The sequence below is a fragment of the Carcharhinus amblyrhynchos genome, chromosome 28 (assembly GCF_965287045.1).
Source record: "Carcharhinus amblyrhynchos chromosome 28, sCarAmb.v2.hapA, whole genome shotgun sequence".
In the NCBI taxonomy this organism is placed as follows: domain Eukaryota; kingdom Metazoa; phylum Chordata; class Chondrichthyes; order Carcharhiniformes; family Carcharhinidae; genus Carcharhinus; species Carcharhinus amblyrhynchos.
Genome location: NC_137351.1, coordinates 32707245 through 32729930, shown reverse-complemented (window position 1 = coordinate 32729930; position 22686 = coordinate 32707245). Strand labels below are relative to the sequence as shown.

General features: G+C 41.7%; 1 protein-coding gene across 5 annotated transcripts in view; it reads left to right on the top strand.

Moving 5' to 3' along the window:
- Nucleotides 1-22686, top strand: part of arnt2 (aryl-hydrocarbon receptor nuclear translocator 2) — a 369880-nt gene that overhangs the window by 333679 nt on the left and 13515 nt on the right. For all 5 annotated transcript variants that reach the window (XM_080214131.1, XM_080214130.1, XM_080214133.1 and 2 more), the window contains one exon: nucleotides 19096-19241. In XM_080214131.1, the coding sequence (XP_080070257.1) occupies nucleotides 19096-19241 (146 nt within the window). The remainder of the gene's footprint in view (nucleotides 1-19095; nucleotides 19242-22686) is intronic.

The window sequence follows — 22686 nt, the reverse complement described above, 5'->3', positions numbered from 1 at the left end:
GGGGACCAGGACAGGGTGTTGGTGATCTGGACACCTAAAAACTTGAAGCTCTGACCCTTTCTACTTCATCCCCATTGATGTAGACAGGGGCATGTTCCCCTTTACACTTTCTGAAGTCGATGACAATCTCCTTTGTTTTGTTGACATTGAGGGAGAAATTATTGTTGCCGCACAAGTTCACCAAATTCTCTATCTCTTTCCTGTACTCTGTCTCATCATTGTCTGAGATCCGACCCACTACAATGGGAAGATGGAAAGCTGCCAAGAATACATCTAAAGTAGAATTCCGACTCTGGTCAGATGTATTCTTGAAGGTATATCCCTATCTTCAGTGATGGTGGAACCAGCAAATCACAAAAGGTAAGGCTGAAGCATTTGGAATCATTTGCAGCCAGAAGTGGATAATTCATCTCAATCTTCTCCTGAAGTCCCCAGCATCAGATATCAATCTTCAGCCAATTCAGTTCAATCCACACGATATCAGGAAATGAGTGAAGGCACTGCAAAGTCTATGGGTGCTGATAACATTGCAGCAATAGTACTGAAGACTTGTGGTCCAGAACATGCCCCATCCCTAGCCAAACTGTTCCAGTACAGCTACAACACTGGCCAAGTATAACCCAACAATGTGAAAAACTGCCCAGGTGTGTCCTGTACACAAAAAAAAGGACAAGTCCAACCCAGCCAATTACAAACCCATAAGCCTACTCTCAATCATCAGCAAAATGGTGGAATAGGTGTGTCAGCAATACGTCATGCAGTACTTACTCAATAACCTGCTTATTGACACTCAGTTTGGGTTTTGCAAAGCCACTCAGCTCCTGACCTCATTACAGTCTTGGTTCAAACATGGGCAAAAGAGCTGAAGTTAAGAGGTGAGATGAGAGTGAGACAAAGATTTGCTCTTGGAAGTTCCTTCGAGAGTTGCCTAGTGCTTCACGTCGTTGGTGTACACTTAAACTGGACCACCTGACGGGCGACACGACAGCTCAGTGACTATCACTGTTTGATGTGCAGATACATGGATTTGGGCCGGTGGCTGTGGGAGTTTGAACATTCTCCCCTTGATTGCGTGGGTTTTCTCCGGGTGCTCCAGTTTCCTCCCGCACCCCAAAGATATGCTCTTAGGCTGATTGGTGTAACAAATTGTCCCTAAATTAGTCTTCCCTCAATCTTCCCCAATAGGCATTGACAAAGGTCATAGGTAGAGGAGAGCAATCGTAATGTTAAAATGGCGGCGCGGGCTTGTTGGGCCAAAAGGCTTGTTTCCTGTGCTGTGTTGTTCTTTGAGAGTGATTGCCCTTGAAACCAAGGCTACAATTTGCCAAGTGTGACATCAAGAAGCCCTGGCAAAACCAGTCAGTGGGAGTGGTGAGGTGGGGCAGTGTGGGGGGGCAAAGTTGGAGTCATACCTGGCACAAAGGAAGGTGAGTTCTGGTTGTTGGTAGTCAATCATTGCAATTCCATGACATCACTGCAGGAGTTCCTTAGGATAGTGTCTTAGACCCAACCATCTTCAGCTGCTTCAACAATGACCTTCCATCCATCATAAGGTCAGAATTGGGGATGACTCAGAAACCGAAACAATCAGTGCTGAAATACAGAAAGGCCAGGGTAACATTTGGATTTGGGCTGATAATTGGAAAGTAACATTTGTGCCACACAAGTGCCAAGCAAAGAATCCAGCCATGTCCCCTTGATATTCAAAGCATTATTTTGCTGAATTCACCATTTTCAACATCTTGGGGATTACCATTTATCAGAAACTGATCTAGACCAGAAAATCAGAGGCTGGGAGTCTTTATGAGTAACTCATTTCCTGGACCCCAACACATGTCCACCATCACACATCAGGAGTGTGGTGGAATATTCTCCACTTACCTGGACGGGTGCAGCTCCAAAAACATCTCGACACCATCCAGGACGAAGCAACCAGTTCGATTGGCACCCCATCAACCACAACAGACATTCACTCCCTTCACCACTGACAAGATGCACTGCAGGAAATCACCAAGGCTCATTTGACAAACCTGTGACCTCTACCAGCTAGAAGGACAAGGGCAGCAGAAGCAAGGGAATATCACCACCTGCAAGTTTCTCTCCAAGCCACATACCATCCTGACTCGTAATTATTGCAGTTCTTTCATTGTCACTGGGTCAAAGTCCTGGACTTCCCTCCCGAACAGCACTGTGGGTGTACCTGATCCACATGGACTGCAGCGGCTCAAGGACATGGCTACCGAGCAGTTAAAGATGGTCAGTAAATGTTGGCCCAGCCAGTGACGCCCACATCCCATGATCTGATGAACAAATATTATCCCATAACGCCAGTTAACTATTACTTCTGATTGCACAGACTTACTACCTTGAGTTAAGTTTAAGGGTTTTTCTCTGACAATTATTGATGAATTTAGGATTTATCTATTAATAGCAGTGCAGAATATATTTTCAGACTTAGGAAGGGCAGGCATAAGTCACCAGTACAAGTACTTTTATTTCTTTTGAGCTGCTAGCAGTTCCTGAGAGGTTGACCCTTGACTTCAGGTGATTCCAAACATTTCCAGGAAATTTAGCAATTCGATTGTAGAGTTTTTGACTTTTGAGTTCAAGTTATTCTAACACTTGCTCACTGAAAAGGCCACACTTAAAACATTGTGCATATCTAAAAAAAATTAGCAATGTGTATTTATCCAGCATCATGACCTCCTGATGCCCTGAATTGTTTTATAGCTAATTAATAGCTAATTGTAACGTAGGAACCAAAGCAGTCAATTTACACGTAGCAAGCTGCAACAAGAGCAATATGGGTTTACAAAATACTCTGCTTTGATGTTCATTGAGAGAGAGATACTTTTTAAACTTTCTCTCAGTATTGTACTGGGGAAGTGTTGGCCAAGATTAAGTTCCCAAATCCTTAGAATGAAGATTTTGACTCAGAAACAAGAATGTGACTCCTCAACAGAAAAATGTCTCAGCATACTTCTCAAAGGTCAAATAAAAACTAAAAGCTGAGCCAAAGGAAGGAGGTATTAGCAGTTGGCAAGATTTGGGGAGTGAGTTTCATAGTGCCTGGAATGGGTAGCTAATGTTTACAGCTATCACTCAGTGATTAGAAGGAAAAAGGAATTCAGAAAAGGCCAGAGGGATGTCTATTGAGTTGCAGTGTACGAGGAAATTATAGAACTAGGGAGAGGTGAGGCCCATGACAGGATAGGTCAGTACATGGTTTGTAAAAGAAACAAACTTGAGTGGCCTAATGATCTTTCTCATTTTCGACTTGATCTCTCTCAACAGGTTGAAAAAATGTTTTGTTTTTAAGAATGATTCAATGAGTAATTTAAGGAGAAGGTACACCATCAGTCTTATTTCTTCAACCAGTGTTTGTGTCCAGAATATCATCACTTTATAGTGAAGAGTGAGTTAAATGTCAGATTGACTGGGCATTGTTGATTAACTTCATGAAATGTCTTGAAAAACAAGTGATAAGTTCTTGATTCATTTTCAGTGGATGGATTCAAAAAGCTATAAATCCCAAAGTGCAAGCTGTCAGTTCAGGAATGTAAAAGCCCGATGTTAATAGAAAGATGATACAATGCTGTTATATCAGAAATAAGTTATAAGATTGTCATTCCCAGTTCTGATGGATCTGCCCTAAATATTCCTGTTTTCACCGTAGAGTTTTAATCAGTTCTCTGCCTGATATGTGGCGCAATCGGTTGGTGCATTCGGCTGTTAACCAAAAGGATGGTGGTTCGATCCCACCCAATGACGAAGTGCATTCGTCTCTGGGCACACAGTGGCACAGTGGGTTAGCACTGCTGCCTGACAGCGCCAGGGACCCAGGTTTGATTCCTGGCTTGGGTCACTGTCTGTGTGGAGTTTGCATGCTGTCACCGTGTCTGTGTGGGTTTCCTCCTGATGCTCCGGTTTCCTCCCACAGTCCGAAAAACATACAGGTCAGGTGTATTGCCCTTGCTAAATTCTCCCTCAGTATACCCGAACAGGTGCCTGAGTGTGGCGACCAGGGGAGTTTCAGTTATTTTATTGCAGTGTTAATGTAAGCCTATGTGTGACACTAATAAATAAACTTTAACTTTGCGAAAACTTACAGCGATGTTTTCTTATAACATAACTCCACAGTTCTTTTATTCCCTGCCCCACCTTTATTTCCCCTGTAAAAGAAATCTCAATCGTGTGGAAGAAACATGTTTCAATCAGTTGTGTGCTTGTGTAGTTTTATCTCCAGTAGTTGTGCAGAATGCAGTGATCCTAGATGTCCATCTTTTCCAATTGTACCAATTTGCCAAACTTTTCTCCCTGCTGGGTCAGGGTTGCTATTTCAGTATCTGCCCAACTCTCACATAGTGAGTGAAATGCAAGAATCAGAAGAATGTAAATGCACTGCGGGTACATAATACAGGAGCATTTTAGTCAATGTTTAATATGACTACAGTACATCAAAAACGTACCAACTGTCAGTTCAACGAGGGAAACACTGACAGTAAATTAATGACTTTGATTCGCTAAAGGTTTACTCCAAGTATTTTTGACCAGCAGCCAGAAGAACCTCTTCAGTTTTATAGTTCACAAAGAGTTCTACAAAAACAAGTTGTCAAATCGTGTTTTATTTTCTAATTTACTTGAAGCTTGCTCATGCAGTGTTTATGGATTGGGTTTTTCAAACATACAGCCTGATGAGAAAATGATGGCTTGCAGTTAAAACCTCACATTTCTCAAGGATAAGTGCCAATTACTTCAGGTCAACCATGGATATTTCTGTTCCCCTCCATCCCAGAGGATCCGGTAAATAATGTTGGGAGTGTGTCCAAAGCACATTCCCTGCAAGCGAAACTTTCCAGGCCTGACTGCAGAATCACCACTGGCATCTTTTCAGACTTTTTGGTGTTCATATTTTGGTGTGGAAAGGATGTGCTATAAGAGCAAGGTAAAACAAGTCAACAGTTAGGAACCCTCAATTTTGAACACTTCATAATGGGCCCAGTATTGGGCCAAGGGATCATACTTTGAACTATTTCTATTCTATTATTGCACTGTACTTCATTGTGTACATATGCATTTTCCCATCATGCCTGTGCCAGCTCTTTGAAAGAAATATCCAATTAGTTCCACTCTGCATTGCGCTGCAATGTTTTCATTTTCAGGTATATATCTGACTCCTGTGTGAGTTGATATTGTTAGTGATGCTGTTTTCAGATGATGTCCACCTCTCCTCCAAATCTACCACCAGCAGCCCTCTCCAGAGAAACCAATCTTTGACCCCGCTACCCCAGCAAGCTATTCTCCATCTCCGATCTCCCTTTTACTCTTCAACATGGTACCCACCCCCACCCCCCAAAATTATTTTGTGGGATGCAGGCACTGCTAGTGAGACCAGCATTTGTTGCCCATTCCTAATTGCCCTTGAGAAGGTGGTGATGAGCCGCCTTCTTGAACCATTGCAGGCTATGTGGTGTAGGTACATCCACACTGCTGTTAGGGAGGGAGGGAGTTTCTCCAGAACTTAATTCCTCCAACCAGGTTTCTGCTTATGTAACTGTACCAAAATTGCTCTTTTCAAAGTTCAAAATAACAGCTTGCATCACTGGCAATAGACTATCCCTCCTTTCTACCTTCCTGCAGCTTATTACACAGTTGACCATACACTATCCTCCTCTACCTTCTCTGCGCTATCATCTACCTGTTCAATTTTAATCTACCTAACCATAGAAATTTACCTGCAATGGCATCTCGTTCTTCCACATCATTACCTCTTGCGTCCCCACTTTCTCCCCCTCCTTCCTTCCCATTCCTTATCTGCATAATCAACTTAGTGGCAACAAAACCAAAGTGTGATCGCGCCCTACATTAGGAGATTTTCCAGCTGTGCTCAGCCCCAAGGCCAGAAATTCCTGCCTGAGGTCAACAGACCGTTGCATGGTCACCCCCCACCCCCAGCCTGCCACAATTCCCATGGCAGGCGGGATGGGAAAAATTCCACCTAAGGTGTCAGATTTCACGTTTACACCAAAGACACCCTGCTTGGCCTCACCGCTATCTCTCTTCACAGCTCCACTGCCACTAAATCCACAGGATGTTTGTCTGTCATCCAGTACAGGATGAGCTACAAAATCCCTCCCATCCCAGGAGACTGTCAAAGGCTGAATCATATTGTTTATAGCCTTGGTATTGTATTTGCTGCAGTGATGAGTTTCCACCCACATACCTGTACCAGAACTAAAACAGAAAATGCTGGGAAATCTCAGCAGTTCTGGCAGCATCTGTGGAGGGAGACAGAGCTAATGTTTCAAGTCTGGATGATTCTTTGTCTTTAACGTATTTGTACCACCTGTTTCCACTTGATAACACTGCCTACTGTTAACCATCCCTGCTTGAAAAGACCCTTATGCATGTATTTGCTGCCTTTAAATTTGACTATTCCAATAGGTAATCTAAATTTTAATCTCTGACCGTTGTTGACCACACCTTCAGCTACCTTGGATCTAAGCTCGAGAATTCCCTCTCTAAGACGTAGGAGCAGAAGTAAACTATTTAGCCCATTGAATCTGTTCCACTATTCACGAGATTATGATCAATGAGATCATGAGGAAGATATAATCCTCAACTCCACTTCCCTGTCTTATCCCCATAACCCTTGATTCCCTTACTGATTAAAAATCTGTCTATCTCAACCTTGAATGTATTTAGCAACATAGCCTCTACAGCCCTCTGCGGTAAAGAATTCCACAGATTCACTATCCACTGAGAGAAGAAATTCTTCCTCATTTATGTCTTAAATGGACAACTCCTTACTCTGAGATGATGCCTTAAGCCTCTCCCTAATTCTCCTCCCTATTTTAAAACAGTCCTTGAAAACTCCCCCTTGACCAACCTTTTGACCACTTTACCCTAATATCTCCTAAGGTAAGGAGCTATCACGTTTTGATTTGTAATGCTCCTAGGAAGCTGCTTCGGAATTCATTGTGTTCAAAGTGTCAAACAAATCCAACTTGATTATGTTTTGTTCCCTTTTGAGCGTTACGATTGAATTTGCCTCTCCTGCCTCAGGAAAACAAAAATACAGATCACAGTATTCTGTAAATGGCAATAAGCTAGTAACTGTGATGGTACACAGGAATTTAAGATTCCAAGTGCAAACATCGTAAATGAAAGTGGGCAGATAGATTAAAAAAAAAGTTAATGGAATGTTGGCCTTGATCTTTACCCAACTTGAACACATTCTGTGCTGTAACAAGTCTGCCATTCTGTCTGGAAGTTGTGTTGTAGCGGTACAGGGTTATGGTTCACCTGCATCTGCATTGTGGGCACTACACCTCAGGAAGTATACACTGCCATGGAAGGGTTTGCAGGGCAGATGCACCAACCCCAAAAGGATTCAGTTATAAGGACCAAAGAATTAGGAGAGACTTGTGTTCTCTTTAGTTTAGAAAACAAAGGGGTGATCTGATTGAAGTGTTTAAGATGATGAAATACAGTTGGGGAGTCCACTACAAGAGGACATGAGCTGAAAATTAGAGCAAGTGCCATCCATAGATAAGGCCAGGGTGTACATCTTCACAGAAAAGAGTGGAGGAGATGTGGAACTCTCACCCCGCCTCCCTCCCCCTTCCCCGGACTGAGGGCAGTGATCTGCGTGAAAGTTGAGAGTCCATACAGAAAGTGAGTTATAGATTGATCAATCTATCCCTTTGTCTACTGCCTGGTTAAAACTGATTTCAATCTGCATCAGTGCAATAGTTTTTAATTGTGTTGTCCCTGGAGGGATGTAATTAGTTAGGTTCAATGCTGTTATCAATAGCTGAGTTCTGAGGAACTACGTTAGTTACTACTGTAGGGCAATTAGTCATGGTTGTATTTCAAGGTTAGTAATTCACTTTCTAGCTATTGCACTAGTCATTCTTCAAGTGAAAATATTGTGTCCCACACCTCTTGAATTCATCTTTAAGCCTTCAGTGGTATATGCATTTAATTGTTAACTTCTATTTATGTATATAGTTTATCTGAAAATAGTGATTGATGCCTATTCTGCACACTAAAAAGGCATATCCTTCTGCTGAGGAAATAATTCTTCATATTTTCCTCTGTAAATGTCATATTAAATCAGCCCTGAGCAATCTGTCTCCTTAACCTTACACAGATTCCCTCTCTGGAAATAGAGGCGCTCTGAGGGAGAAGGAAATTAAAGGTTCGTGCTGAAATGTCGAGATACCCATCTCTGAGGAAGGCCAGTAGAAGCAATTCATCCTTACTATTATAAACAGACAGTGTTGGAATAAACTGAGCAGGTCTGGCAGCATTTGTTCACAGCAAGATGGATTAAAGGGCCAGATGTTTGAGCCCGATGGGATTGGGACCAAGGATGCGATCAGGCTCCTGTGTATGCCACCTCAACAACACGGTTCCAACCTGGAGCCATTTTGAAATAGGCTGGACCAAGGCGGAACAGGTGCCCTGCACGCACGTAGCTAACATTAATTAAGGAGCCTACCGTGGTTACTCACCCGTGCTGAGTGGAATTTCCAGATAACAAGCTGGCTGCCTCTGCAATGGCTGAAATATAACCAGTGAAAGGTGACAACCTCCCAGCAGCAGGGGTGGGGGGTGGTGGCAGGGGATTAGCGCTCCAGTGTCTGCCTTAAACCTTGACCACTTGGCCATTCGGACCTCCTTCAGACCCATCTTTTATTCCTTTACTTTTGCCTTGTGCCATTAATCCTTTAGTTACTTAAATCTAACCTTCCCTGACTTCCACCATGTTGCAGACTTTAACCCACCAATCCACCCCTTTCCCTGTCTCTGTTGCTTCCCACACTTCTCCAGTTCTGATGTAAAGTCACTGGCCTGGCGTGCAAGCTCTGTCTTATTCTCCACAGATGCTGCAAGGCCGACTGAGTATTTCCAGCATTTTCTATTTTTTATTTCAAATTTCCAGCCTGTGCAGCGTTTGGCTTCTGCTAACCTATCCTGATATCCACATCAGGAATGCTGATGCTCAGGAGCGGAACACAAGCATAGCGAGGTAACCCCCCCATGTGTTTGAGAGCGTTTATATCAGTTTCCAGGCATAGCAGTTAAGCAGCATTGTTTTGAAGAGTATAATGAATATCACTTTTGAATTCCTTGCCAGGCAACTTAACTTGATTTCGGGACATGATAGTACTTAACATCCTTTTGGTAAATTGGGTTTTCCAATTTCACAGATTACTTACTCATCAGAATTGGCTGGATGGATTTTTATAAAGCTTGATTTGTGACAACGTGCCCAGAAAGTGAGTGTGTTGAATCCTGTCGTGCATTGGGATAGTAAATACATTGTGTTGAAACAAACTGGTATTTGTCAGATCATGCATCTCAATAAATTCTCAAGTGATGCCTTGAGAGATAAATCAGTAAGTTACACGTCTTTGTTTTTTAGGTTTTTTATCGGTTGGTAGCATGCTGAGTAAATAAATATAAAACAAGTAAATCTATGCACCAGTGGTTATTGGTTTTAATATTTAGCAATCTTACTTCATCTTAATTCCTCAGAAAAAAGCATTAATTTGTCAGGGAATGAGGGTGTGTGTGACTGCTTTACACCCTGTCTCAGCATTCACGTTCATTTCCAAAATCACACAACACTAATTCACACTCACATGGTATGTGGCACTCTTATTTAGGACTTTGTTGAAAGCCTTTTCAAAGTCCAAATAAACCACATCCACTGGCTCACCCTCATCGATTCGATGAGTTGCATCTCCAAAGAATTCCAGTAGATTTGTCCTTTTGTAAATCCATGCTGACTTCTGTCCAATCCTGCCAATGCTTAAAGTTGTGCCAAACCTTATCTTTCCGAAACTTGCTCTTTTGAGTGAGAAAAAAATTAAAACGTGCTTCCCGGCCCATGTGAAAAAGTTGGAAACGCCTGAATGATCCCATTAGTACCACTCCCTTGGCCTATCCCAGTTCCTGTGTTCTTTTTCCTGTCAAGTACTTATTGTTTCCTTTTGAAAGTCACTATTGAATCTGCCTCCCTCACCCTTTTGGAGAGAGTGTATTCTGTACCACCCTAACTCACTCCACCAAACAAAAACTCCCCATCATACCCCTGGTTCATCTGTGTTACCAACTTCTCCTGCCAGTGGAAATAGTTTGTTCCTCTGTACACTTATTGAAGTTTTAAGTTTGACTCCCTTTATTAAATTTTTCTTTGGCCTACATTGTTCTGAAGAGAACAATCCCAGATTTTCTCATTCCTCCACATAACCAGTGTCCCTAATTCCTGGTACCATAAACTGTCCTGCTCTCTCTCCAAGACCTTAATCTCCTTCTGAAACTGAGATATTTAGAATTGAATACAATGAGGCGAATTTTCCCTTCCATCCGCCACAGGAATCAGAGCAGTGGACCACGGGAAGGTCCGTTGACCTCAAGTGGGATTTTCTGGTTTCAGGGTGGGTAGGCCAGAAAATCCTGCCCAATATTCCAGCTGTTTGATTTGATTTATTATTGTCACATGTATCAGTATACAATGAAAAGTGTTGTTTCTTGCTCGCTATACAGACAAAGCATACCATTCATAGAGAAGGAAAGGAGAGAGTGCAGAATGTAGCGTTGCAGTCAAAGCTAGGATTTAGAAAAAGATCAACTTAGTGTGAGATAGGTCCATTCAAAAGTCTGATGGCAGCCGGGAAGAAGCTGTTCTTAAGACAGTTGGTACGTAACTTAAGACTTCTGCATCTTTTTCCCGAGAGCAGAAGGTGGAAGAGAGAATGTCTGGGGTGGGTGGGGTTCTTAATTATGCAAGCTTCTTTTCTGAGGATGTGAGAAGTGTAGACAGAGTCAATGGATGGCAGGCTGGTTTTCATGATGGACTGACCTTCATTCATGATCCTTTGTAGTTTCTTGCAGATCTTGGGCAGAGCAGGAGTCATACCAAGCTGTGATACAACCAGAAAGAATGCTTTCTATGGTGCATCTGTCAGAGTTGGTGAGAGTCGTAGTTGATATGCCAAATTTCCCTAGTCTTCTGAGAAAGTAGAGGCGTTGGTGGGGCTGTCTTAACTACAGTGTCAGCCCTGGGGGGGGACCAGGACAGGTTGTTGGTGATCTGGACACCTAAAAACCTGAAGCTCACGACCATTTCTACTTCATCCACATTAATGTAGACAGGGGCATGTTCTCCTCTACGCTTCCTGAAGTCGATGACCACCTCCTTCATTTTGTTGACATTGAGGGAAAGATTATTGTCATTGCACCAGTTCACCAGATTCTCTATCGCATTCCTGTACTCTGTCTCGTCACCGTTTGACATCCAACCCACTACAATGGTGTCGTCAGCAAACTTGAAAATCAAGTTGGAGGAGAATTTGGCCACACAATCATAGGTCTATAAGGAATATAGTAAGGAGCTGCGGACAGCCTTGTGAGACACCAGTGTTGGGGATGATCATGAAAGAGATGTTGTTGACTATCATTACTAATTACGATCAGTGGGTTAGGAAGTTCAGGATCCAGTTGCAAAAGGAGGATCCCAGGCCCTGGAATTTGGAGATATTTCATGGGAATAATGGCGTTGGAGACTGAACAGTAATCAATAAATAGAAGTCTGATATAGGTGTCGTTGTTATCTAGGCATTCCAGGATTGAGTGCAGGGCCAGGGAGATGGTGTCTGCTGTGGACCTGTTACAAACTGTAGTGGATTCAGGCAATGTGGGAGGCCTGAATTGATTCATGCCATGACTAACCTTTTGAACAGTAGGACGTCTCACAACACCAGGTTAAAGTCCAGCAGGTTTGTCTGGTATCATGAACTTTCGGAGCACTGCTCCTTCATCAGGTGAGTGAAGGAGCAGCGCTCTGAAAGCCCATGATACCAAATAAACCTGTTGTGAGACTTCTTATTGTGTCCAACCCAGTCCAACGCTGGCATCTCCATCTCATGGCTGCAACCTTTTGAGGCACTTCATAATGATGGATGTCAGAGCCACCGGACAAAAGTCATTAAGGCATGCTGCTTGGCTTTTCTTTGTTACAGGATGATGGCCATCGTCTTAAGAAGATCATTAATTTGTGGCTTAACTAATGATCTTGTTAAGATACATCTTGTGTACTCTATACCCTATTTGTAAAGCCAAGGATCCCATATGTTCTTTTTGTCAACCTTCTCAAATTATCCTGATTTCTTCAAACACTTGTGTATATTAATCCTTAGGCTTCTGTTGCTGCATCCCTTTTAACATTTTACAAGTGTTCCATGAACGCTGTCTGAATTTTTATTGTGTAAAAGTTGCCAGTATTTGGACTTGATACTTAATTTCTGAAAGCACAGCAAACAAATTGGAATTCCTGAAGAGAAAGCAGTCATTGGTTTGCTATCCCTCTTAATAATTTCAATTGGCGATTCCCATTTTGATCAGAAGACATTTCCCTGTTTTGTTGGAAATTCAATACATTGAATCTCCAATTCAAGCTAAAAATTGTCTGTTATTTGTCAACAGCAGACAGGTTTTTTTTTCCATCACGCATTGTTCTTTTTCCTCACTAAATCCATTTCGTGTTTAAACTGTTTTAAAACTGTAACACAGCCAAAACATTTTCCATTTCTCAGTGCACTTTCTTTCTTTACTCAATGCTCAGTTTAGGTTTTGCAAGGACCCTCAGTTTGGGTTTTGCCAGGAACACTCAGTTCCTGACGTCATTACAGCCTTGGTTCTAATACGGACAAAAGAGCTGAACTCCAGAAGTGAGGTGAGAGTGACTGCCCTTGACGTCAAAGCAGCATTTGACTGAGTGTGGCACCAACAAGCCCTAGCAAAGCTGGAATCTGGAAATCACAGAGGAAAACTCTTCGCTGGCTGGAGTCAGACCTGGCACAAAGGAAGGTGGCTGTAGCTGCTGGAGGCCAATCAGCTCAGTCCCCTGACCTAGCCACAGGAGGTCCTCAGTTCAGTGCGGTAGACATTTGTACTACACAAGTACCAGGCAACCATAATCTCCAACAAGAGAGAATTTAACCATCGCTCCTCGACATTCAACTATATTATCATTGCTGAATCCCCCAGTATCGATATCGTGGGGGCTGCCATTGACCAGAATCTGAACTGGACTATCCAATGTAAATACTGTGGCTACAAGAGCAGGTTAGAAGTTGGAAATCCTGTGGTGAGTAACTCACCTTCTGTTTCCCAAAGCCTATCCACAATCTACAAGGCACAAATCAGAAGTGTAATGGAATACTCTCCACTTGTCTCAATAAATGCAGCTCCAACAACACTCAAGAAGCTTGATATCATTCAGGACAAAGTTGCCTGCTTGAATTTCACCCCATCACAAACATCACTCCTTCCATGACCAACACACATTGGCAGCAGATGCACTGCAGGAACTCATCAGACTCCTTGGAATAGCAGCTTTCAAACCCACAACTGTGACCGACCAAGGGAACACCACCACCTGCAAGTTCCCTCCAAGTCACTTACCATCCTGATTTGGAAATATGCTTTAACTTTCAATGGCATCATCACATCTTCAATCCCGACGATACCAGTGCCCAAAGGTTTAACCGGACAAGCAACATAGTAACAATGGCTACAAGACCAGAAGCTGGAATGTCTGTTGAAGGACTCATCCCCTGGCTGCGTCAAAACCCGAAGTTCAACTCCATCCAAGACAAAGCAGACCCACTTGTACTGTACCTACGCACCACACCACTCACTCTGCCATTAATTCAGCATGGCTGCAGTGTTACCATCTTCGACAACACCTTCCAAGTACACAACCTCTATCACCTTGAAGGACAAAAGCAGCAAGCACGTTACCATCACCATCACAAGGTCATATTCAGACCGCAGTGTTTCAAGAAGGTGGTTCATCCCCAACTTCTTGAAAGTAATTATAGATAGCCAATCAATGATATCTTTTGTCAGCAATGGACACATCACAGGAATGAATAAAAAAAGATAGTACTCGACTGTTTTACTTTGATATTTGCCACACCTTCTTGAAAGCTACATCAGGAAATGTGATTTGCATTGATTTCCCTTTGGGCCATTCCCCCGGCCCAAATGACCTATCAATCATTCTTCCCCCCCAACAATTCCAAAAGGTCATAAATTCCAGGAGAGTGCATTAGGTCCAAATTAAAAATAGACAGAAAGGCCTATTAAATCATTTAAGCAGCAATAAAAAGACATCTAGCCGGGCAGCTCGGTGCACTAATGAAAGAAAAGAGCTGCGTATAGCTGCAGAGAACATAACTAAAATACCTTTCTTAAAGGCACGGTAGCATCACATATGTACTTCCCCCAACCAGTAACATTTTCCTTTTGTTTGCTATTTCTTAGCACCACTGAAACTAATTTCAGTTTATTTGCATTAGTTTGCTGTTCAGTAACTTCCAAGCAGGTTAAAAAAAAACTGTTGCTCACCATAAACAACTTGTCTTCTTTAAAACCTTGATATTCAAATCTGTTTCACAAAGCAAATGTGTGTTAGAGCATCAGGGTGCCATTAAAGAGTTTCATCTCTTTTGCAAATTGACGATAGTTCAAATGTTCATGCCTTGAGCTTTGAAATTCTCATCCTGCATCCTCTGCTTCTCATAGAAATCAAAATCCCTAAAGTGCAGAAGGAGGCCATACTGCCCATCGAGCCTGAACCGACCACAACAATGGTGCCTGACGTGGGGCTCGATAGATTAAGAGTCTCATGCTCTACCAACTGAGCTAGCCAGGCAGATAAAAAAACCTTCTCATGGCCTTTTATATACTGCTTAAAACCTATCCTCTTAACCAAGCTTTTAGCTCGATCTTAATATTTCCTACGTCTCCAAATTGGTTTTAATCTAAGTCCCCTCTTATGAGGTATTTCACCATGCTAAAGGTTCTATATAAATGTACACTGCTGTTGTAGAATGCATGGGAAAGATTGAAGAAGGTAAGAGTGTTTACCTTGCAGTTCTCGAAACCCTTTCAACTTATTCAGCCTCTGTGTAATGAAGCTTTCTTACTTCCTCCCCACTGTGTTCTTAGTAATTTAACATAGCTTTCCTCTAACTGAGAAGGAAATGTAGAACAAGGCTGCATTTCCATTATCAAAGAAGGAAAATCATGTGAGATGAATACAAAATGAAAACTCTAAGAGAATTTTCTTCATTTGGATGATTGTCTAATTCATTGTTAGGGAATATCTAACAATCAAACGAAGAGGAGCACTGAGTATATCATCAAAGATTGATTGAGTTTCCCTTCCCAGGCACTCTCAATATAGGTTTGATTAAGTCTTTTCATAAAAACCCCACATATGTCAAGGGTTTTTGTACCAAGATTTTGGAAAATGAGAAACTTGTTGAAAACAAAGTTGTCAATAGCCTTGGAGCAAAACTACTCCATCAAAATGCAGCAAGTACAAAGTCTGACCCCTGCAACATCTTTCTGATACAATGCTTCTGTGTGATGTACTTAACTGAATTCAGGGGCTTTAACACGCTTAGTTTTGTTCTTATTGATCGAACTGAGCTGGGCCGAGGAATTTATTCGTGAGACTGGTCTCTTTGTCATGTTAGGTCAAGTTGGAATCATGGGGAAAGAAGTGCTTGGATTATTTGTCGTATGTCATCAAAACACAATTCAGTTAGTTATTTTTGGATTACGATGCCAATGGAGGAACAACGGTTACTGATTTATTATTGTGATCATTACAAATAAAAATTGTATAATTAAATGAGCCTGTTAACAAAGGGGTTTCTGAAGCCACTGAGTTCCATTTTAGCATTGTCCCATGTTAGCATTGTCCCAATCACAGGCTGATTTTCACAAACATGTTTCTTGAAATATGTATACCAATGCTACTGTACCACCAGAGAACAGTGAGAATTCAAATTTTGCAATTTGAAAGTTTGCTTTGAGCACATGTTCACTATTATGTCTAAATCAAATTAACCTAAACACATTCTGTTTATGTTAGTGATGTAGTGACAGATAGTAAGTCATTACTGGATAGTAAGGGATGCTAAATAATATCCATAGATTTTAGCAAGAGTTGTATCTGGCTGCTGTCTTTAGAACAGGGTCCAGTTGCTCAGTTTCAAACGAGGGACAAAAGAACAGAAACAGGAACCCTTGTCGCTGCACATCATTCTAAATTCTTCACCTTCCTTGTGATGGCCCTGATATGCTCCCGTTCCTGTACTCCAGTCTTTGTTGGAACAGTTAGTGACCAGAGAAGACTCATTCCCCACCAAAGAAAATAATTGCATTAATGTAGTGTTATTCCTGTCCTCACACTGTTCCAAACCCATATAAAATAATGTTAATGTTTAGTTGCTGTGGGCAAATACTGCAGCTAATCAATATATAGCAAGTAATGAGATAGGAAGAGGAATAGGCAATTCAGCCCCTTGAGTCATTCTGTAACTCCCTGAGATCGTGCTGACGTAAAAGGTGCTGCACTCTGCTGAAATGTTGATCTTGGTCAAGTAGTTGAGTTCTCAGTTCAGAATCTTCTGACGCCAGTTAAAATGCCATCGACTGAGCAAAACTCTTGCTTGCCAGCTTTCTTATTTAATCTGTCTACTGAACTCCGATATTTTTTTGCTATCATCAGGTTCACATCCTCCCATCCTCAATGAATTGTGTGTGAGAACATTTTCTCCACCCTTAATTACTTTAGTGTCTCTTGCACCTTAAAGCCAGACAAACAAAATTTATGAGAAATTTGCCTCACCCGAATATCATACTCATAAAACAGCAACGAAACATATCTGAACAGGCAAGGACTTGCCACTGACCAAAGTAACAAACATTTACAAAGACTACAGGTCGGGAATCAGCTACCAGTGAACAACTTGCATTTACATAGCACCGTAGTAAAACCTCCTCGGGCGCTTTGCCTTCATAAAGACGTTATCAAGGTAACATTGCTACTAAATCACATAAGGAGATGATTGGACATCTGGCCAAAGAAGTGGGCTTTAAGGGGTGGTTTACAAGAGGAGAGAGAGAAGCAGAGGTTTAGAAAGAGAATCCCAGAGAGTAGATTCTCAGAGCTGAAGATAATGTGATGGAACAATAAAAGATGAGGATATATGAGAAGCCAGCCTTGGACACTGTGCCACATTGGGGTGGGACAGTGGTTAGCACTGCTGCCTCACAGTGCCAGGGACCCAGGTTTGATTCTGCTCCGGTCACTACGTGTATGGAGTTCACACGTTCTCCCCGTGTCTGCGTGGGTTTCCTCCGGATGCTCCAGTTTCCTCCCACAGTCCAAAGATGTGCCGCTTAGGTTGATTGACCATGGTAAATTGCCCCTTAGTGTTGGGGGACGAGCTAGGATAAATGCATGGGGTTATGGGGTTAGGGCCTGACTAGGATTGCGGTTGGTGCAGACTTGATGGGCCAAATGGCCTCCTTCTGCGTTGCAAGATTCTGTGACATGGGCTGAAATTTCTGAGAGCTATAAGGGCGGAAAAGGTTACAAAGATAGGGAGTTCCAAAGCCAAAGAGGAATTTTAAATAGTAGTGAGAAAGAAACCAATAAATCATTCAAAATATATTTTGTAAGTACTTTCAGACATCATGTTGTCTTTAGCCAATTTCACACAGATGAACCAGAATTTTAAATTTCTTTAATTCTTGCAAAGTTAAGTTTAGCTCATTATTTTAATGTTAAGTTGGCTGATAGCCTTGGTGATTTAAAGTCTGTAAGAAGTCTCACAACACCAGGTTAGAGTCCAACCAGTTTATTTGATAGTAAACTCACAAACCTGGTGTTGTGAGACTTCTTACTGTGTTTACCCCAGTCTAACGCCAGCATCTCCACATCATGATTGCCATCGATTTAAAGTTACCCAGAGAGGGAGTCTCAGCTGACTTATATTAGTTTGCTATAGCAGCCAGTATGGTTCACAGCCTAGGATGCTAAACATGGAAAGGATTGCTTTCAGTCATTGTAAATCGACCCTTACTCTGGTTTATTTAAATAATGAGCAATGTCTTGTTTCTATTTTTAAAGGATGGGCCAATCTAGAGCCCTTGGTGATTAATAGCTCAGCAAGTAATCATGTGGACTTAAGGCAGAGGTCATAGAATTCCGTGCTGTCCCTTTCTCTCTCTCTCGTGCTTTCTCCTCCCCTTTCTCTGTGTCACACATAAGATCAACTAATGAGTCCTGGCATCCTGATTGGAGAGTGAGATAACGCTAATGTGTCAGTAACATTTTCTGCCTTTTTTATTTTTTTTATTTTCCAAGGAACACCGGGAATTATCTGACACACGGTGAAAGTGGTACTCTGTTCATTCGTATATTTGTAAAATAAGTCAACTGCAGTTTGCAGTTATGTCTTTTCTTGAAGGGGTATTTTAAAGCCTGTCCTTTCCATAAAGAAAGTAGAATATGCATGTGTGATACTACATTAACCACAGCAGCAAATACCATATTATGGTCCTTTTGTCATTTGACCATTTAATGTGATTTGGGCAGCAAAGGTTGTTTTCCAGAGTGTAAGGAACATGAGGCTACAGGTCACAGAACCTGAAGGAATGTCTCACCGAAGAAAAAAATTGGAACAACATGAATATATATAAAAGGTTTAAGAAAAATTGGAAAAGAAAATTTAAACTCACTCGTAAAGTTATCCAAATCCAGTTGGGATTGTGGTTATGCCTGAAGCTTAACTTTTTTTTTCAGGTCCTGGGTTGAGTTTTGGTCTTTTCATTAAGTTTCCAGTGATCAGGTCTGTAATTTCTAACCTCTGTGTGGCAGCTGCTTTTCTCCCAAGCAAACCCTTTGATGTTATTGATGCCTATCACTGGTGTCCACTACCTGCACCCGTTTCTCCCACCTCCCCTCCAGTATTATCGTCAACATACTGTGAACAATGTTATAGTGGATGCATTTCTTTCTTTTAAAAAAATCAATAAAGAAATTAACATTTAATTTATTCAGTATGATTTCTTGTTTTGTTCATATAGTGTTTATGTCCTTTTTGGAATTTGTAACGTGCTGCGTATTAATCGATATCTGCAGGTTTTCTGGCTATCACTATATTTCCTAATATTAACTAATGTCTTGGATTTACATTGAAATCTCTCCCACAGCCGAGAGTGGACAGAGTAGTGGACAATTCCAGGGCAGATCATCTGAAGGCTCGGCTGTATGGTCTCAGTGGCAAGGCCAGCATCACAATCAACAGGGAAATGAGCAGCATACACACCAACAGCAAGGACAACCTGAGGTCTTCCAGGTGAGGGTCTGCTCAAATATTAATCTGTTTCTGAATCTAATGACCGTACAGCTCCTCAGATGTGCTGCTTACTCGGTGCATTCAGCCAGAACTTCACACGTTTGCGATTCAATCAATGGACCACATTAAAATCGGCACCATCCATGCAACACAACTACAATTGTTTTTCACATCATGGCTGCGCGTTTCCTATTTTAGATCAAATGGAACTTCCCTGACGCATATGAATTGGAAAAGGTAAACTCATTCTTAAATCCATGTGAATGGTTGAATTTAAGAAATGTTGTACTATTCATTTGATAACCATCACAACATTAAGAGTAAAATTTACACAGTAGATCCTGAAAAAGCACTACACGAGTTCAAAACCCACCAGGACACTCCGAGAATTTGAATGCAGTTCTTTCTTTTCAATCTGGAAATAAAGAAGCTGTAAAAATTGTTAAAGTGAGAATGTAGCTGAGGAATTGTTATAAAAACCCAAATAATTTCCTTTAGAAAATAACTCTAGTGAGCTTATCCAGTCTGGACTTTTAGTCCCACACCAGTTGGCTGCCCCTAATTACCTTCTGAGGAGATCCAGGAAGCTTTAATTGCATCTAACCACAAGCAATTAGGGATGGGCAATAAATACCAGCCTTCTCAGTGGTACCCACATCCAGAACTGAATTAAGGAACTGTCTTGGTGACCCTGTGTAATCCTGAGCAGTCAGGTAACAATCAAAACAGGCAGCAACAAGCAGTGCTATTAGGATACAAGACTTGGGCACATATTGGAAGGTTACATTCCTTACGTAATGTTTCCCAGTCATCCTGTGGTGACTTGTGCCGATTGCTATTTACCTATGAAATATATAGCACGTTTCCAAAAGAATCCAAGTTGAAACCTCAATGACACAAGTTGGTGCAGAGGAAATTAACACACAATGTTACCAAGAACTCTGAGACCTCAGTCAACTGCCTTGTCCACATTGGTCGCAGATTGAAAAACAAGTACTAGATAGATCAGTGTAATTCCTTTCGAATGCTGACAGAGGTCACTAGGACTTAGCCTGATCTTTTCTACAGATCATTTCTTAGGTTCATTTAGGGTAGGAATTTATAGAATTGTTATATTTTCTGCCAGAACACAGGTAGAACAATGTGTCTGTTGCTGAAGACACTTTCAGAGCTTGTGTTTAGAGTCATAGATGGTTACAGCATGGAAACAGGCCCTTTGGCCCAACTTGTCCATGTCACCCTTTTTTAACCACTAAGCTAATCCCAATTGCCCGACTTCAGTCCATATCCCTCTATATCCATGTTACCCATGTAACTGTTTTTTAAAAGACAAAACTGTACCCATCTCTACCACTGCCTCTGGCAGCTCGTTCCAGAACTCAGCACCCACTGTATGAAAAAATTGCCCCTCTGGACCTTTTTGTATCTCTCGCCTCTCACCTTAAACCTATGCCGACTAGTTTTACACTCCCCTACCATTGGGAAAAGATGTTGACTATCTTATCTATGCCCCGCATTATTTCTCTGGCCCTTACATGGAGCAGTCAGTTTTGGCAGTTCTTATAGGGCAAGGGCCAAGGAAAAGTAATTTGAAAGCAGAAGATTGTTAAATGAGTGCCGGTAATATCTGATGTGGCTACTAGTTGCCTCTCAGAGCCATTTTATTCTGTAATATCTACATACCAAAATATCCCCATCCTCAGTGTTAGAGAGCCTAGTACATCAGTGCAAAACAATCTTCAGTGTGAGGTGAATGAACTCCTGTGGGGGCAATCCCAATTCCTGCAAAGGATGATCCATATTTTTCTGGGGCCAAGTATCAAAGTAGAGTTGTCATTTTGGGCACAATTAGTGATTTCAGTACAAATTGCAACTAGTTTGAAAAATGTTTTGTTGACCCATGTACGTAGAATTGAATGGAGAACCTGCCTTTTATTAAGTTATTTATTAGTGTCACAAGTAGGCCTACATTAATATTGCAATGAAGTTACTGAGAAAATGTCCTTGTCACCACACACCTATGCCTGTTCAGTTGCCCTAAGGGAGAATTTAGCATTGCCAGTGCACCTACCCAACACATCTTTTGGACTGTGGGAGGAAACCAGAGCACTCGGAGAAGACCCACGCAGACATGGGGAGAGCGTGCAAACTCCACACAGAGACCCACACCAGGAATCGAACCTGAGTTCCTGGCGCTGTGTGGCAGCAGTGCTAACCGCTTTGTCATCATGCCTTAATCTAGAGTGACGTGTATTTGAGACCATAATTGTAAAGAGAAATAAAGTTTCTCCAAAAATACTTTTGGTTTATTTAAGAGTAGAAAATTGCCAGCTTGATTAATAAAGCTAAAAATGGGTTTATCATTGGAAGTAATCTATAATTCAGTGTCAGTCCACCACCTGTGACTTTAGTTGACTGAAATTGACTTAAAAAACACAATTCAATTTTCTAGTTGGATTGTGTTAAAGTGTGCCAGTCCCTCAAACTTGTAAAACAATCAAAACCTTTTAATTGATCAGTTAGTGTCGTTGTGCCCAGATTCTCCAACTTAATTTTTGGAGTTTTCTTGAAAAGCTGGAAATGAACGCAATGAGGGGATTCTCCCATGATGATAAATTCACTCTGGCTGTCACTGGTTTAGTGAGTGGGGCTTGCTTCTAGCGCAGTTTTAAAACTAGCACAGAAGGTAATGAAAAATGTGAGTTATCCCAAATATAACTTGTGCTTAAACTTCCATGATCTTTTATACCAGCCATGTGAATTTTGGCCAATTGCGCCAAGAGAAGTTAGTGCAACTGAGCAGAAAAGCCCGGTCAGAGTGGTTGTTGTATCTTTCACAGTCATGTGACAGTTTTCAATCTATACAAATTGTGTGTGTGTACATTAACTCATTTTTTGCGGTATGTTTTAAGTTGTAAGCTTTAATCCTGGGTGTTTCCTGTGGTGATATTTTCATATTACCACAGGAAAGGTAATTATAGGCCAGTTAGTCTTTCTTTGTTGGTTGGTAAGTTAATGGAAAAAGTCCTGAGAGATAGGATTTATGACCATTTGGAAAGATGCAGCTTAATCCGGGATAGTCGGCACTGATTCATGAGGGTTAAGTCTTGCCTCACAAATTTGATTGAATTCTTTGAGGAGGTAACTAAGTGTGTAGATGAAGGTAGAACAGTTGATGCTGTATACATGGATTTTAGTAAGGCGTTTGATAAGGTTCCCCATGGTAGGCTCATGAGGAAAGTAAGGAAATTTGGCCGATTGGATAAGTAACTGGCTATCTCATAGGAGACAGAGGGTGGTGGTGGAGGGAAAATTTTCAGACTGGAGGCCAGTTACCAGCGGTGTACCACAAGAATCTGTGCTGGGTCGTCTGCTATTTGTGATTTTTATCAATGACTTGGAAGAGGGGGCTGAAGTGTAGGTTTGTAAATTTGCTGATGACACC